This window comes from Protopterus annectens, chromosome 8.part0 (genome assembly GCF_019279795.1).
Source record: "Protopterus annectens isolate FY-2018-M chromosome 8.part0, PAN1.0, whole genome shotgun sequence".
Lineage (NCBI taxonomy): Eukaryota > Metazoa > Chordata > Ceratodontiformes > Protopteridae > Protopterus > Protopterus annectens.
In genome coordinates, this window is record NC_056741.1 from 1,950,186,986 (window position 1) to 1,950,206,376 (window position 19,391).

General features: G+C 37.3%; 1 protein-coding gene across 1 annotated transcript in view; it reads right to left on the reverse strand.

Moving 5' to 3' along the window:
* ATP2C2 (ATPase secretory pathway Ca2+ transporting 2) overlaps nucleotides 1–19,391 on the reverse strand; it is a 629,254-nt gene that overhangs the window by 274,618 nt on the left and 335,245 nt on the right. Inside the window, exons 13-14 of the mRNA XM_044081473.1 lie at nucleotides 10,605–10,702; nucleotides 1,012–1,113 (exon numbers count right to left, since the gene is read on the reverse strand). Coding sequence (XP_043937408.1) covers nucleotides 1,012–1,113; nucleotides 10,605–10,702 — 200 coding nt within the window. The remainder of the gene's footprint in view (nucleotides 1–1,011; nucleotides 1,114–10,604; nucleotides 10,703–19,391) is intronic.

Sequence of the window (19,391 nt, forward strand, 5' to 3'; positions counted from 1 at the left end):
GTTCTTGAAACATATGAAATATATGCATGCAGCACAGAAAACATTAGCTACTTTTACCAACACCTCCAGTTGTGTTAGGAATGTACCGTAATGTTCGGTTATGTTCACTGTTGCAGTAGTTATAACACTTGCAACTTAAGAACTTCAGTTACTAGAGGAATGGCTAAAAATTTTGGTTCTGTTTACATCAAAGTTTTCATATCTTTTTTGAGCATGTGAGAAATCTTTAGGCTTCATTTCAAAGTTAGCTTTCATTCTTTTGAGGATATTACTCTTTGAGTTCAAAGCCTGCCTCAGTTTCAGATGTATGTTGCCAGCCTCCTGGGATTCCTTATCTTGAAGGTGTTGCTTATATTTTTGAGTGGTGTCCTCTGATGGCCTGACCAATATTAAGTCAGTCCTGGGTAAAGTGCACAGCTTTTTTGGTTTAAGTTGACCTGAAAATATTTGGCTCACCATTTTGTGATGATCTGGTTGAACTTCCCACAACAGAGGCATTGAGGTATGTCTCCAAACAAAGCACATAACGGTCATAGATGTTAAGTAGAGCATTTGTTTCCAACACATGATACAATTATTGACCTGTCATATTTATATTCTGTCATCTATAGTCCCTTATGGGATGATGACAGACTAATCTTCCCATGTTCTGCATCAAGAAAGAACCAAACATATTGTCACAGACAACTTCTTACAACACAGGTCAGTTGATGTCTTAGTGGGTATGCATCTTCCTAGCTCAAGGAGGAAGGGTAAAAACCTGTGGAAGTCTGGCCAGACAGCAGGCCTTCCATGGCAAAATCCTAAGTGTTACCTAATATGCAAAGTAAAGCTGAAATCACTTAATATGCAAACTAAAGCTGAATTTAATTTCTAGGACTGTTGTGTCCATTTTTTTAATTGTTTATCTGCTTCCAGATCACACAGGCTTTTCAAGTTTTGAAGTACAATTTTTTTGTCCTTTACTGAAGTTTAATGTCTCGAAAAACACATTCATACCCCTCAACTTACCTCAACTAATTTTGCCACTGAAATATTTGAAAGAGCTGTTACTTTTTCTTTGCTAGACACCAGAAATACTTCACCATTTCCAGTGTAACCAACTCCAGTCACCTAAAAAGAATGCAGAGACATTATAGTTTTATTGCATAGTTAAGTGCCAGTCTTACAAATCATTTCTGCATATAGTTTACCTGAATCTGAGGTGATTTAGAACAACTCAACATATAATTACTCTTCCACATTTACATCCAGCTATGTGCAAATATTTAATTTAATTACAAACTTGCTAGGTGAATTAATATACATGCAAAGGTAGTAGAAATCCATCAGGCTGTTACATATTTTGGGGTTCAAATCCATAAGCAGTCACACAAAATGGCTTTCCCCTTAAGTTTGCAGGTATATTCATGCCAAAATAGATGGAATGGAAAGTATTAAAAACTAGAATAACTTCCTCATTGCATTAGAGAAGAAACTTACCACCATTAAAATTGTATTATTTCCAATATCATATGCCTTAATCAAACATATTTCCCAAAATATGTCAGCAGTTGTTAAAAAATATAAGGCTTTCTGTGAATTTCAATGAAAATTGCAGTAAATTTGTAGCAGTATCAGTGCTCAGGTTAAAAAAAACTGGGTGTGTATTTGCAGCATTATCAGTGCTTAGATTAAAAAAAAATTGGGTGTGTATTTGCAGCAGTATCAGTGCTCAAGTTAAAAAAACTGGGTGTGTTTTTCAAGCGTTAGCAAAATGTAAAACATCAGCATTGCTAAGAATTTATTGTCTAAATGAGAAATACCAGGTTAAATGGAAGACAATGCAAACACATGTAAAGAAAACCAGTTATACTTGATTTGAGGTTCATAAAGGATGATACACTAATAATAAAAAGGTCTGACAGGTGCATACAGAAGTACTGCAGGCAAACTTGTTTAATTCTTTTAAGGTAGCTGTGAAGACTGGTAGAGATGGGTGAAGGCTGCCAGCCTAGCCAGATAGAATTGTGCAGCTAATTCTATCATATGAAAATGTGAAATGTTGAAGTTAAAACAATGTGGCAACATTGCTGTCTGCTGTAAAGAAAGCAAAGTCAAGCATTTCTTGTTGGTCCTTTGTAATTAAAATTATTTTATCACTGCCTTTCATGTTTACAAGTCGGCTCCAGTCCGGCTAGATGAAGGCTTCCTGCCTATTGTTTTAAGGCTAAAGTTAATGACCAGAATTTACATATGGAATGTCCTTTATTGCTCTAAGTGTAAAAGAATGTAAATGCAGTTTCTGTCAACCTGGGAACACCAGGAAAGTGTAAAAGATGATGTAATGTTTTAGCAGAACTTCAGTTTCAATTTAAACAGTGAAAACCAGAGATTATTAAGCATTTTTCTCTGAACATCTAACTCAGAGCACTCTGCCTTGCTCTATGTAAGTAAGTTATGTTAGACTTGTGTTTTCATGTAGAAATAGCTATGACTATAAAGATTAGACTGTGTGTTTTTCTGTGATGTCAGAACTGTACTACTGATTTAAGTATTTCTGTGTGATCTCTGAACTCTTGCCTAGCACTGTGTAGTAGAAAGTATTGTCTTGTGGTTTTAATTATTTATTATTAAATATTTTAAAACCTTTCAGCTGTGGCTGGTTTTGTGTAGAGATAATTTAAGCTCTTTAGAGTACTTGTTTGCCTTTGGTAAAATTATACAAAGCCACTCCTATAGCTTTAGCCCTGGGCTATACTACCAATTGGATAATAATATTGCACAGTAATAATTGGACACACTTTTAAGGGCCTTTGCGTAGCTGATAAGTATTAGCTGGGTGGTGGCTGTAATTACTACCTTATAGTCTGGGTAAAAGGGGCACAGCTGGAGAACCTGTGCCATCCTTCCCCAGGAGTGTCTGTGTGGTTGTATGAACTTATCTCAAAGTGTGCGTGTGTCAGCTACTTGGGCAGGGACATGAAGCACTGGTTGGACAGAGAGGGTGCTGGAGATTTTAGCTTACCCATCTAGGCTGAGATCTAGACCCTATAGCTATGCCAATGGGGAGTCTTATTGGGGACCTGGGGAGCAAGGGAGCGACTAGCCCCGGACTGACTGTGATCTCTGTGTGCTCTTAAGGGAAATTGCACTTTACTGTGTGTGTTTGTTATCATTTCCTCATATATGAGACACCCTCTCTGATTTTAATGGTGAAGATTGCGGCTCCTTGATTGCTAGGCCAGGGCACGGGCGTCACAGTAGCACAAAATTTAGGCATAGCTATTAAACTGGTACATTGCAATCACATCCTAAGGTATGGATTTCTTTTAGTACAATCAAAACAAATTATTCTAAACAAACACAGGTTAATTAATTCTATAGGGTTAGGAGTAAAAGGTGGTGTTATTAATCCCATAGTTTTAAAGATAATCCAGCTAATAGTAACTGAGGAAATATGAATTTAGTTTAGTTTACAGGCATAGTCATTTTAACAAGGAATACATTTGCTTAGTAGGATGTTTTAATGTCAAATGACAAAACACTGATTCTTGTTCTGTTTGCCGTACATAGTACTGGATATGCAATACAATAAAAGCTTCATCTGCAATATGCACATTTGGTTACTGAATTTAATGTTGCAAATAAAAAATATTTAATAACATACTCCTCAGCTTGACATTGAAAGTTTTATGCATAACATCTGGAATGAAAAACTTCATAAGGCAGATAGTCATGTTAAATGCCCAGTTTTTCAAATATAATACAAACAACTCAGATTAGCCTTTTGCAGGCCTTACTGTTCAAGGGAAAGAAAATTATTATAAGCACACAGAGAAACATTGAGAATGAAAATGGCTCTAATGAAGCATTAAAGAGAACTGCACTAAAATATTTACTATTATTATTATTGTTATTACTATTAATAAACCTTATGTACAGTCTCAAGAGCAGTTTACGCATTACTACGAGTCAGTTTGCTGCTGTGTGATAACCACACACTTAGCTGACACATGGAGATGAATGTTAACCATTTATCCACACATAAGTGTACTGTTATCAGACTCTATCACCCCCCCCCCCTCAAGTACCCTGTGGCACTTATACAATTATGTTTTGTGTTCAAGATTTGTGAAAAGGTTTGTAGAATTAATTACTGGTGTAGGAATAACAAGACAATTGCATTATTTTATACTTAACTAGTTTAGTACATTTTTAGATCATATCTAATGCTAAACCTTCTCCTCTTGTCAGATATTCATGCTATCAGGGGTCCTAATGGCTTTAGCTAGTAACTCAGATAGCTTCAATATGCGTCATCTGGAATGTCAAGTTTGATTGTTTTGTGTTATTTTTGATGTGATTTGGTAATGAGGCCTAATTAAACTATAGGGTCTGACTCTCATCAGAAGCCATAAATTTATTTGATTTTTTTGTGTTTGGGATAAAGAGGTCCATGCAACATAAGAAATGACTGGTGTGTGTGTGTGTGTGTGTGTGTGTGTGTGTGTGTGTGTGTGTGTGTGTGTGTGTGTGTGTGTGTGTGTGTGTGTGTGCTGGGGTTTGAGGCTTTCAAAGGGACAGAAATAGTTCACATTTATATGGATTTTTCTCATCTCAGAATGTTTGTGGGCATGTGTGTATCACATTGAGTCCATGATGATATATTTGCTAACATCTTGAATGAGCCACTCTGTTGTGTACATGTGTTTATGTAGGAGTCCTCTACTCAGCCAGTTTTCACCATTAACAGTCAATCTTGCAGCCTTTGTAGCACAGAAACATTTTTAGTCTGCTTTTCTTTTTTATATATAATTTATATTTGGTTTCCCAAAGCGTGTTTAGTAATGTTATGATTAACAGCAATGTTTTCAGCAAAGTACTGATGCACAAAGCTGTAGAGCTGCATAGGTCCATGTTGTGGTTGCAGTAGAAATTCAATGATAGATTGGTCTGGCAGTTAGCATAGAGGATTAAGGCTATGTGAACTGTTAACAAGCTACTTCTGTGCTACAGGGTTTGATTCCCTCGATCTTCATTTGCCTACTGTATGACGTTGAGCAAGTCACTTAGACAGACAGTGCTTTGAGGCAATTGAGAATCTGGGCTAGTCTCCTGGACTTTATATTTAGTAACTATTTGTAAAGCTGTAATACAAACCTGGTGATAAATGGACCATGTGTTTTTTTTAATTAACATTTTATTGGATTTGTGATTGCCATGCTGTGGCTTATGTATAGTCATAGATTTCAATAAAAATTTGTAAGGCTAAACTACTTATTAAGTAAATGCCATTCAAACAAAGATGTTGGATGCTTTTATTTTTACCCTACAATGTGCTTTTCTTAATTGGTGTGTTGTTTTTTCTGTCCTTGGCCTCCATAAGTCAGTCTACTGCTCTTAAGTAGCACAATAAATGTGATTGCTGCCTCTGACAGTGACATGATGAACAAACTCCCCAATAACCTCACTTTCTTCCCCAAAATGTAATGGTAACCAGTCTGAAAATAAATTTATTAGGTACAAAATATGAAATGTACTAATTATTTTGGAAGCTGCAGAGCACATCTTTCTCCTTGCCATTTTTAAATGATAAGAATTCCATGCAGATACGATTTAATTTCCAGCTCACAGTAATGCATTTGCCCTTGTATAATTATCAAGATTTAAAGTTAAATGATGAGGCATTCCTGGAAACTGTTGTAGTTACCAGTTTTTTTTTTTTTGTTTGTGCTGTATGTTGATTTCAGAAGGCACGTAAATTTACTGAAAGCTATTTGTTTTGCTGACAGGTGTAGCGGCTTGATGGCCAATGAGATGGCATCCTTTCTTAAATCTATTTTATAATGCAGTTACACTTTTAGAAAAATCTCATGAAGGAATCTTTAGACTAAGTGTTTGAAGGGACTGTATTATAGCGTCCACTGTTTCCTTCTCATCTATCACAAACTTTATTTAATAATTTTTTAGCTGTGTATGGTTTTCTATAGCCGACATTACAATGCATTGTTTAAGCTTTATTTTAAATGCTCACTACCTTAATTTTTACAAAATATACAGAATGTACTTTAAGAATGCAATAAGTACACATGCATATATGGGGACCATTTTCCTATCATATTTCATTTCTGTCCCTGACTCTCTTTTTTCCTTCTAACTATGAAAGCATCCTCTGTCAATTATTCAGGGAAATGCATGCATGATGCCTAAGGTATTTATTTCAAAGACTGAAAAATTGTCACTACTGCAAATTGTAGGCATCAACAGACAATAAATGCACTATTATAGTCGGTCATATAGTGTATCTCTGTCATTAACAGACTTTTTTGTCATTATTCATCAGTAATGACCTAGAAAAGGGTAACAATAGTACCTGCTAATGTAAATGTAGGTCCTGCCCTTCTGTAGTACTGTTTGAATTTGAATATTTAGTTATAGGCAGGCCATCGCTTCCTAATTATGGTACAGTTAGGCAGGATGTCACTTGCAGCATAGCTGTATGCTAACACAAAATGTTTGAATGATCTGAATATAAAATCAGGTTGTAATATTACAAGTATGGCAACATTAATGTCATGTGCAGACATTGTGATCCAGCTGTAGAAGAGATGCTGTGATAAGACGATTGGTCCAAACCTTTAAAATATGTTCATGAAGATCCTAGCCCAAGGTTGTATGAAATGTAATAACATTTCTCTGGGAAAAAACTTTCTTAAACTCTTCTAGTAATTTCTGCAAACAAGTTGTATTGGCTTGCTTTTCAGTTTTTCCTGTAGATAACTCAGGTTCTAAAATACTTGTGAATATGCACACTATTTAAATGTTAGTATATGGAAAGTGCTTTAATAGACATGCTTTGCCAGAAGGCTTAAAATATTTCTGCATTTAGATACACAGATGCACTAAAATACATATTTATTATTATATAGTTATTACAGCAAGTGCTTGTAGATTAAATATATGTTATGTATAGCTGTAGGCAGACTCTGTTCAGAGGCCTTTTCATTTTGAAGTAGAACTTTTGCAGCTGTACTAGTATAAACAATCATGGGGAAAATCAGTTTTAACCACCTAAGATGGCCTGAACTGTGAATGTTTTTGCCATTTCACTTTGGAGAATCATGGTTTCAGTGACAGCTTTTCCATAACCAACAAAAAACAAAAGCAAACACTTTTTCTGAGCTGTGTGGGATTTGAGAGATGGGACCATTTTATATGACACGTAAAGCACATTAAACTGTGATGCTTAGAGCATGATGATGGGGACAGAAGCTGAGGTGATCTTCATCAGAGCACCATTTGGTAAATAAATCAAATGGTCGACTGATGATAATATTCAGGTCTTGCAGTTTTTATACCTTGTTGTTAATTAGATGAACATCATATTTTTATATAACATCTTTCATTACAGTGCTATAGTTCTTCTTTCTGGCATAGAAAGAAATATTTCCACACAATGACAATTCTATTAAGAGCGTACACATCTCTGCTTCTTCGGCAAATCACTCCTTGTTTTCTTTTCCCCTCTCTGGTTCAAATAAGATTTTTTCAGTGATGTTATCTTTGGAACTATAAGTTATGATTAGGGCAGTGAAGAACCTATAGTCAGTTATGGCTAGTGTATGACTACACTGAACCCATGACTGTCAGCATATAGAAGTAAAGCTTTTGTTTTCCTGTTTATATGTATCCCATTGTGTGGAGACAATACCATTCCTTTGTATACCATCTTTCATGATGTCGCAGATGACCTTACCTCAATGGTTTCCTCTAAAAAGGAGGGAATACAATGTTATAAGTGTTGATATTACTGGAAGTATTCCTGAAATTAATGGAATATGACACTCCTGTTCTGGAGAATGTAGGAAGACACTACACTTCGACTCCGCAGAAAAAAGTGTTTGTGAAAAAAGACTGCAGAATTGTTAACAAATTACTATTCAAAATACCTCAATTTCCTCTGTTTAAGTACTTTAATGACTTCTTACAAATGGATGGGTGTGCACGTCTTGCTGCATAACATGCATGTTGGTGGGTGTATATGGGGGACAATTAATTTTATTTAGTATATAAATTCTGTTAAGTTAACAAAAGTAAATGCCTTTTTGTAACTTTTATCCAGTTTGTGCGGCAGCTGCTAAAGTGATGGGGCTGGTGTATATTCCTCAGCAAAGTTGTTGAGACATTAACTTTTGTAGACTGACCGACTACACATTCAAACATTAAGCAGTATTTCATTTTAACTAATTAGTCAAACAAAAACTGATCTCTGGTATAGAGCACTGAGCTAAGTAAACTTTTTTCAATGTAGGCCTGTGAATACAAAACACAGGGCATTTCAATCAAGAGAATCTCTTATGCAGTTACACTACATGTTTATGGTGTTTCACAATGCACAACAGTGCCATGTACTGCTGGCACACGGTGAAAATGTGTGGGAGGTATGTATGCTTGACTTGCAACAATAGATATACAGTTGTTGACTTATTACACAGGATCTTCCCTTGTTAGTAAAAACATGAACATTTCAAATTTGCAGTCAAGTGATAATTTTTTATTTTTTTTTGTCTTTTTGGCTTTTCCAACTTAGGGGTAGCCACAGCAGAACTCAGGTCCACTAATGATTGGCAGTAGATTTTTATAGTGCTGAGTTGCCAGCCTGACGCCCAACCTTCAGCGAAGGCACGCCCATGTCTTTTGAACGCCACTTGACTGCGGGGAGGACATGCAGGCAGTCAAGTGATAATAATGAGATAAAAATATAGAAACTATTTTCAATGGTTTCCTCTAAAAAGGAGGGAATACAATGTTACAAGTGTAGATATTACTGCAATTAACGGATAATTATTCATTAGGCTAGGGGTGCTGAGGCCTGATGATTTATGTAGCAAAGGACATAATTGTGGGGGTCACCTTGCTTTCCCTTAACCCTTATAGAATAGGCCCAGGGTTATCTTAGCAACCAATGCTCCTGTTGTAATACCAAGATAAATATATTTACATTACATGCCATGTGTCTGCTATGTAAAACTGAAATGTTTGTGCTCTAAACACAATGCCTTTATATTTCAGTGTGAAAGCTGTTGCCTCAAGTTCACAAAATCTCTAGACACATATACTCAAGGTGTTTGGGGATGCAAGGAAATGCGCTAAGCTCACAAATATTTGCAGGGGAGCAAGACTCTGCAGTCTCCTCATGTGAAGGTGGCTTCAGCCTACCTTATATAGGTATTCTCACTCTGCCATTATTCCAACTCAAAGAAGCAATGGCCAGTAAAGCAATGGTTACTGATCTCAGAATGCAATACATAACAATATATTGAGCCTTAATACATCATTACAATAAGTACTGAGCACAGAAGTAATGGACAAACACAATTTCAACAAACTAAGAATGAGCAAAGTCAGTGTGAAATACTATCCATTGGCAAAGCTTAAAGAAACTATTTCATTTATACCCCATTTTCATTACATGATGGTGATTTAGCACAATTAATAAGGGTATCATTTAAAATAAAACATAACAGTTGTATCTCACACAGAGAGTGAGGGGAAGCTCCTATAGTGAAAAAAACTTTTCTACTCTTCAAGAGCTAGAGTTGAAGGAATGCTAAGGTTGAGCCTGCTTAGCTCTACCAGAGAAAGGTTTTGGGAAGTTGCTCCATGTGCTATGTGCTGATTACATTTTTATTCATTATACTGTAAATTAAGCTCTGTAAGCCATGAATATGTGGATGCTGTAGACTGTTTCTATAATATAAAGATATTAACCCTGTTATGCAAATTATTTTGTAAATGCAAAAGACAAAATTACATTTAATAATGTAATCATTATAACATTCTGATAAAATATTCCATGTAAATGATTTTTCATGTGTTTATTTATTTATCTACACTTTGTTGACTGGGTATATTTCATTAGGCCAAAGACTTCTTGTCAGGGGGGACCTGAGATGATAGAGATACTGACTAGGGCAAATTTGACCAGTGCACTAGAAAAATTCCCTTAGTTTTGTTTCAATAAATGCTATAGGATCTTTTACATTCACCTGAGCCAACATCAATTCAGGTAGTTGGGGCCTCTGTTTAGCATCTCATCTGAAGGACAGCACTCTCATGAGGGCTGCACTGCAGTACCAGCATTGGACAGTAATCAAAATTCCCACTACAGGAACAGAACCCACAACCTTCTGCACTAAAGGCATGTGTGCTGCCTGTTGAGATATTGTGATTTTTGCTTGCTGTTTCAGCAGGCATGCTTAGCCATCAGCAATGCTCCTTACCATGGAAAAGAAGAACAACCCATGCCTTCCTAAGCATTTAATAACAGCATGTTTGCTGTAGATTCCTCATTTCCATTAACAGTTCCAAGACTTACTTGATTTTCAGAGACAATGGGTATCAAATAACCTACCTTGGCACATCACTGCTTTTTTCTAAGAATGATTAATACGGTTGGTATCATGATCTTACCTAATATTTTAGACTTTAAAATGACTTGATGTGAAATCACGTAAGATATTTAAAACTATAAATACAGTATTAAGCTGCTTATTTTATACTGATGAGAGGCATCAAATTCTGGCACAGCTTGTCTCTTTATTTATTTGTTTTGCACTTACCTCTGCATGAATTCCATCAGAAGTAACTAGATGCGTTGCAGTCATCTCATTTGCTGTGAGAGTGCCAGTTTTGTCTGAACAAATAACATTACAGCAGCCTGAAAATATAGATATAGTGTTCCATTAGTGTGAATAAACAGATGATCTTGCTGTAATTAACAGAAATGTGGACACAGCATTGGTGGCATGCATAATGTTAAAAAGGCAGACGTGTCAATTTTTATACCACAGTAGCACAAAATTGTTTATCAGCTGCTATTAAAGTAATTTTGCAGTTTTTTTAATGAACTTTTAGTTTTGACTGTAAAAGCTTAGGGTGGGACTCAAAAACAACTTAAAGATTATGCAAGATATATTTGCACAGTTTGTGGACCTATGCAATGTGTTTGTGATTTAAAGACACTGGTTATGTAGACCATTATGTTATGCTTTTAATATACAGTGGATATAAAAAGTGTACACACCCCTGTTAAAATGCCAGGTTTTTGTGATATAAGAAAATGAGACCACAATAAATCATTACAAAACTTTTCCCACCTTTAATGTGACCTATAACCTGTACAATTTAATTGAAAAACAAACAAATCTGTTAGGGCAAAAATATAGAAAATGTACAATAAGCTGGTTGCATAAGTGTGCACAACCTTAAACTAATACTTTATTGAAGCACCTTTTGACTTAATTACAGCATTCAGTCTTCTTGAGTAGGAGTTTATCAGCATGGCACATCTTGACTTGGCAATATTTGCCCAATCTTCCTTGCAAAAGCACTCCAAAGATGTCAAATTGTGAGGTCATCTCTTGTGCACAGCCCTCTTCAGGTCACCCCACAGATTTTCTACTGGATTTAGGTCCGTTCTCTGGCTGGGCCATTCCAAAATTTTAATTTTCTTCTGATGAAGCCATTCTTTTGTTGATTTGGATATATGCTTGGGGTCATTGTCATGTTGAAAGGTGACATTCCTCTACATCTTCATCTTCCCAGCAGACGCCTGAAGGTTTTGGGCCAAAAGTGACTGGTATTTGAAACTGTTCATAATTCCCTCTACCTTGACTAAAGCTGCAGTTCCAGCAGAAGAAAAGCTACCCAAAGCATGATACTGCAACCACCTTGCTTCACCGTGGGGATGGTGTTCTTTTGATGATGCGAAGTGTTGTTTTTGCGCCAAACGTACCTTTTGGAATTGTGGCCAAAAAGTTCAACCTTGGTCTCATCAGACCATAACACATTTTCTCACATGCTTTTGGGAGACATGATGTATTGTTTTGCAAATTTTAGCTTGGCCTGGATGTTTTTCTGTGTAAGAAAAGGCTTCTATCTTGCAACCCTTCCCCATAGGCCAGACATATGGAGAATATGGGAGATTGTTGTCACATGTAGTACACAAACAGTACTTGCCAGAAATTTCTGCAGCTCCTTCAGTGTTGCTGTAGGTCTTTTGGCAGCCTCCCTGACCAGTTTTTGTCTTGTCTTTTCATCAATTTTGTCCCATATTTTCTCCTCTTTTTGATGGCTGTCTTCACTGTGGTATAGCCAATGCTGTGGACATTTTTTGTACCCTTCTCCTCACTGATACCTTTCAAGAATGAGATCCCTTTGATGCTTTGTAAACTCTCTGTGAGCCATGGCTTTTGCTGTAGCAGGCAACTGAGTAAATGTCAGAAAAATCGTACTAGGACAGCTGAACTTTATTTGGAGTTAATCACAGTCTCTTTAATTGATGGCAGGTGTGTACCCAAGAAGACTAAATGCTGTAATTAAATCAAAAGGTGCTTCAACAAAGTATAAGTTTAAGGGTGTGCACAGTTATGCAACCAGCTTATTGTATGTCTCTTATTTTTTATATTTTTTCCCCTAACAGATTTGTTGGTTTTTCAATTGAATTGTACAGGTTATAGGTCACATTAAAGGTGGGAAAAGTTTTGAAATGATTTATTGTGGTCTCATTTTTTTATATCACAAAAACCTGGCATTTTAACAGGGGTGAGTACACTTTTTATATCCACTGTATTTTGATATATTATAGGGTAGGTAAGTTGTACATCAAACAGCCAGCTTATAACAACAGCTGTTTAAAGTAGAAATGGGTGTGTTAACATATTGCAACATCTGTGAAAAGAATTTATACTAGCCCATAAAAATCAGGATAACATTGCAGTGCTGAACTAACAACTGTACAGCAAAATTACACAAACAGCAACTGAAACAATGTAGTCAAAAAGCTGGTCATGTCAAATGGGACCCTAGAAAGGGTAACAGATTGGAGCCACCCCCAGCTACACCAATATCCCATTATTTGTCTGTTGCCATTTACCAGAAAATGCTGTTCTAACCTGCCCATATGCATACTACTTTAAAACGTTTTTATTTCAAATTCTACAGGGAAAAATATTGATAGCCAGTTTCTAAACCAAACAATTTTGCATTGAAAACCGACCTAGTATGAGCAAAAGTAATCTTTTCTTCCTTGAAAGTCACATTTCTTGAAAATGCAACTGGCAGTCCAGTAAACTACAATAGACCTGCTGAGATTCAGAGTCAAATATCATCTAGTGAAGTACTAATTAGCACTGAAGAGTGCAGGGATTCAAAAGACGGACATGTAGCCTGGGACAGCTGACTGCATGTAAGCATACCTTTTCAGGACAGCCCGCGAACAATATCTGGTGAAGTCACTTGGTCAGAGCCATACAGAAGACAAGCAAACACTGAGGGAAGCAAACCCTGCACTATAGGAAGCAGCTCATGACCTTACTCGTCTGCAGTAGCTGCTAGACAAATTGTTGTAGCCCCAAAGGTGCCCTCAAACAATAGGCTTAATTAAAATGTATTCATAGTTAACATTAATCTCGGACTTTGTGCTTTCTAGTTTATTCAAAGACAAATAATAAACATATTGTCAGCAGTAAAAAAAACAAGTAAACCCAAAGACTATTGCTCATATGATGATGCACCTGCTTACTACAACTGATTTCTTCTTTACATCATAACTACCCTTGGATACAGGATCCATGTTTTTCTAGATATAATACACACATATTTATAAATATACAACCACACCAATTGCATACCCTCTTGTATGACTGGAGACACCCCCCCCCGATGTTTGCCTGTGATCCAGTGAATGAACAAACGCATAAATAATGACCTACAAGTGTGTTTCAGCTTGCTGCTGTGAGAACTATAAATGCAACCCATTGCACTCCTGGATGCTTTTGAGCTTAAGAATCAGAGACAAACACCCCAAATCAGGAATGAATTTTACATATTTCTCTTAGATATTTAGAAAGTTGTGAGAATAATGAGCTTTTGTTTTAGCACACATTTTCTGAAGGGTACAAAGTTAGAAACTCACATCCTTGTCATTATTTAGTAACTACTATCTGCAGTCATTTGTCAGGGAGCATACAGTATACAATGAACAGACCAAAATACCTCTTTTTTTATTTGCTCAAGATTTTTGGAGAAACCCAAAAAGAATAGGGAAGAGGGACACATTTTTAATATTTTATTTTACATATTTGTTAACAAGGTAAATCCCTTGGACAAAGGGGCAAGACAGGAGCACTATCTGGTTAAGTGCCTTGCTTAATGTCACACACTAGGAAAATGGAGGTGGAAGGATTCAAATCAAATATTTTGATTACTTGAAACAGTATGCTAACATGTCAGAGCCTTAGGGCCAGATCACTCAATCTCTTATAAAGTTACCAGAACAATAGAAGATCCTAAGATGGTGGCACCTTGTGTGGTAGCGGCCTTACTGGCTCCAGCTGTGTGTTCTGTGTTTGTGTAGGAGCTATCAGTTGACATCTGTTTTTGAAGTCTGTTTGGAGTGTCCAGATGGGTGGCTGGAAGCAGCCATGGTGTCCTGCTTGGATCACTTAGATTGTTGGCTTTATGGAGTGGTTGGTCTGGTTGTGGATGTTCAGGCATTTGGGTGAGAGTTGTGCCAGGGGAGGATATATGGGGATCTGGTTGTCTGCTGGATCTGGATTCATTATTTTTGGTCAGAGGGAAATGGATTGGAAGGAGATTTTGAGTGTTGCTGGTATGAAGATGTGATGGGTGACAGTGGATGGAAAACACTGTGGTCATTGAGATCAGGAAAATTGTGATTGTTGGTTTGGCTGTGGCAGTTCAGGCCTTTGGGTGGCGGAAGCTCGGCTTTTGTCTACAGGTTTTTGATTGAATCCAGATCTGAATCTAAGTTTATATCTGAGTTTTGAGTTCTGTTGGATGGAAGGGGATCTGACTGGGACTTGGATGGAGGCAGTGGAGTTGGGGAGGATGACTGTGGTTACTGCTGGGAGCCAACGCAAAATGAGTTGCTCAAAGCTGGTGAAGCTTCTGTGCCTAGGATTGCTTGGACTCTGTTGTTGTATATGTGTTTATTGTTTCTGTGTTTTTTATACAAGATTTCTGTGTTATGTTATTCATGAGCTTAGAGGAACGTAATTTTGTTCAGCTGTGCACTTACATAGTATGGTCTGGATGACAATAATGTTTTACTTGACTTGACTACTTCACATGTTGTTTGGGCATGCATTTGCTGAACAATAAGAGCTATGAAACTGTAGTGAGTGGCATTATTGACAGACTGTCCAGTGATTTTACAAAAAAAAATTTAACAAGGTAGAGAGCGTGAATATCAGACAAAATCAGAGACAAATAATAGGCAGACAATTCACTTAAAATGTTAGCAGAACAGGTTTTTCATCAGCAAGCATGTTCTGATCAAGAATTATGAAACTCTAATGACTACCATTTTTGACTAAATGTAAATCTCAGTGATTTTAATTTCAAAAAGTGTAGATGCTAATGAAGGTCTGGCATTTAGTGCATAAGATTAAGGCTCAAAAATCTAAATAACCTGCTGCTTGTGGTCAAGGGTTTCATTCTTTCTGCCTAGTGTGCGAATCTAATTGAGCAAGTCACTTAACTAGATACTGTTGTCTGTTAAGAAAGAGAAATAGGATATGAGAAAAACTGATGTTTTAAACAACTATCTGCTCTAGGTGTGAGACATGAACAGAAACATGCACATACAAACAGAATGCAGCAATTTTCACAAAACTGTACCTGTTCCAATTTTCTGCTGCATTACAGGACTGTTCTCAATTATGATGACCTGTCCTTGCTGCATTACAGGATTATTCTCTAATAAGACCTTTCCCTGCTGCATTATAGGATTGCTGCCAGATACGATGACCTGTCACGGCTGCATTACAGGACTGCTCTCAGATACAATGAAATGTCCCTGTTGCATTACAGGACTGTTTTCTGATATGGTGACATGTCCCTGCTGCATTACAGGACTGTTCTCTGATACAATGACCTGTCCCTGCTGCATTACAGGACTGTTCACTGATACAATGACCTGTCCCTCTTGCATTACAGGACTGTTCTCTGATCAGATCTGTCCCCAATTTATTTTTCAGCAGGAATAGTAGGCAACAGGGGCATCTTTGTTGTGTTCCAGCAGCAGCTCACACAGATAGTAAGAAAGATCTAACCTCACTCTTATTGCAAACTCTATTTTACTTCCAGAAAGTCTCTCATTGGCTGAAATGCTATACATTTGAGCCAGTAAAACACCAGAGTAAAAAACAGAGCAGTTGAGTAGGCCCAATTTGCAGTGAATGTTGTAGACACAAGAAGGTAATTGGTATGGGAGAATTTTTATTTTATTTTGTCAGCACTGGCAGCTCCCCCTGCCAGCATCAGGCCCTAGGCAGCTGCCTATGTTGCTTTGTGCTGGATCCAGACCTTTGTAGTCTAGCAGCCACACACAGCCAAAATTCCAGCATCTGAATCAAAATGTAGTTTTTACTCTCAACCATTCATACAGTTCAGTCAATGTTGAAAGCAGAACCCTGTTTTCCCACAAGCAAAGAAAATAAGAGATGCTAAATGGAATTGTCAGCAGTAGCAAAGACAAGGAGAATTAACAGTTGTCCTATAGGAGTAAATTGGTATTGATAATTGGTGAAATTTGGGGCATGTATGACTAGGCTGATCCAAAAGTGCTATGTACAGTCCAATACACAATCAGATTTGAGTGAATAGCATTAAAATATCCAAAATAAAATGAAATATTTTGTCTGCTGGCAGATACTGTCCATCATTTTGTCCAAAAGCAGGCCTTCTGTGCTGTGTTCAGTCAGCTTATCCCACTGCATCTGCCACTGCCATTGCAACTGCCTTTGACCAGTGAAGAGGGTGGCAGAACATTGGATGTCATGTACAGGTGCCCCCATGATGCAGTGCCCAGTGCAGGTTAACTCAGAAAAACTAACAGCTGGTACAGATTTGTAAATCATGACAATATAAATTGCCATGCAGTAAGACAAACAAAAAGGTTTCAGGTTGGTTTTCACATCACACAACCTCAGTGAATGTGCATATAATGATGGTCACAGGACTATTTCAGTTGTGCTATAACTGAGTGGTCCTATGGATATGAAATAAAGTTCATCTGAACTATATTTTTCTGAATTCCTTAACTCATTCTCTCCAGTGGAGCTCAGGTTGTTTGCACTTTTAACTTCCAATGGGCAGAGCCTAAGCATTTTGACATAATCAAATTATGTCCTCACATTTCAAACAAATCTTCATATTTCTGGAACCATAGGGGTTATGAAAGAAGTATAAATGGCAAACTCCAGCACAAACTATTTTTGTAGTGGCAGTATTCTTTAGGTTTTAGGTCTTAACTCGTATTTTATAAGTTACAATAAACACAGTTACTATTATGTTTGTAATATTTTATAAACAACTTACAATATCTCAGCACCCACTCAGATTACACACGTCAGCAGCATTTAATTCACCGAGCTGAGAGTTTTCATATGAGGCTAAGGAGTTCTGTCTATGTTACTTGGTTGTTGAGATATTTAGGAAAATTATATCTCTATAAATTATTATCATAAAAACAACAGTTAATATCTCTTTACCTGCACTAGACAGAAGTCAAATATTAATGCAGTTCAGTTTGCCATTGTGTAAGCTTTAAGATGAAACCTTGTACATAGCAGAGTTTTGGAATTATTGATGCAGTTAGGAACAAGCAATATTTGATGCCTAGAGATGTCAGTAGGAGTTAACTGCAGATGAACCTGGAGGTGTCACTAGGATGTAATGAGTTAATAAGAAAAACTGCAACTAATGTGCTCTAAGCAGTACTTGTCTCTCCTCACCCTTGTACTATGTAAATAGATGATATCTGTCACAAACTGATGTTATTGCATAACCGCACACCCATGTTCCCTGCATGTCCCACTCAGGTTTTGATAGCATACAGAAAAGGGCCCAGAATGCTAGTTTCTATGTGCTGTACATTCTATTAACTTTGTTCTCTTAGGTTGCATTATATGTTGTTATAGAAATGACTGACAATACACTCTCACTGCTGTCAATTACTGATCAGCCTTTTATATTGGGTCCATTCCTGGATGCATAAAAGTAACTTTATCCAGTTTACTGACATTGTTATGAATGGACAAATGCACCTGTGTGCACCCAACTGTATCCAGGACAACTAATGTTGCCACAGTGAGTGGGTTGGCTAGTTTATTGTGCATATGCATGTGAAGGTGTCAGCACTAGCTTTATAACACCGCCATTCAAGGTATGGTCCTTGCATCCCAATTAACTTGCAGGGGATGTTTCTTCTTCTATAAATGTGTATTTACTCTTGTTTTTTTTTTTTTTTTTTTTTTTTTTGTGGTTTCTTGAAAACATCTGTAATGCCATAGAACTTGCTCTAAGAGTTGTAAAGCAATTTAGTGTCACAATCATTAATGCTTTGCCAATACCAAGAGTCAGGTTGCACCCTCATCTGAAGAAGAGCTAGACCACACAGCCCTGGTGTGAATTTGTAGGTAGCCACTCAGTTATCCAAATTATATTTGAAGGATGATAGCATGTCACACTGCTTAACTTGCTGACAAAGTCTATTGTAGAGATGACAGAAGTACTGTATAATAAATCTGTCTGTCCATCACCTTCTTTGAGGATCATAAGACCATACCAGGCAAGAGATTATGGAGACTTTAAAGATGCCTATTCATAGGTTCATAGGTTACTAGGTGTGTACTAGGCTAATGGCCCTGGGGCCTTTACAAGCCTAGCCATGGGATTACACTGGCATTGTGCCACCTTACCTTAGATCCCAGTGCATCTGTTGAGTAGAGCCACTGGCATTATCCCTGGAGTGAAGTTTCTATTTCCCATCCACTCATCAAGATTTCTCTTGAAGAGGGTCAGCAAGGTGCTCTGATTGCATGTATGGGAAGTCTATTCCATAGCATTGGCAGTCTCTGGGTTATGAGCCTGTCCCTCCAGTACATTCTGCTGATCGTGGTAATGAGGTTGAGGTCTCTGGAGTGTGTGATGCGGAGGGATTTGGATTTCTGTAGATGTAGCATTTCTAACAGAGCTGAGTCAGACATGGCTTTGTAAGTCAAGCAGAGATTGCATCTAAAAAGGCAATATGAGGCAAAGAGTAGTTGATGTTTTTTGAGTCTGTCCATCTAGGACAAGTGTTTAAGGCCTAGGATCCTCTTTGGAGGTACTTTTGTGGCCTCTCCAGTTGCTGCAGGTGTCTAGTGAGCAACATGCCAAATGGGGTTTTGTACTCGATGATCGGCCTAATGACGGAAGAGTAGAGGGAGACAATGATCTCTTTCTTCCTGGATGCAAAACCCTTAGTAATGAGATGTTCCACATAGAAGGACCTTTTGACCACAGTGGCACTGTTGTGATCAAAAGAGAGGTTGCTGTCA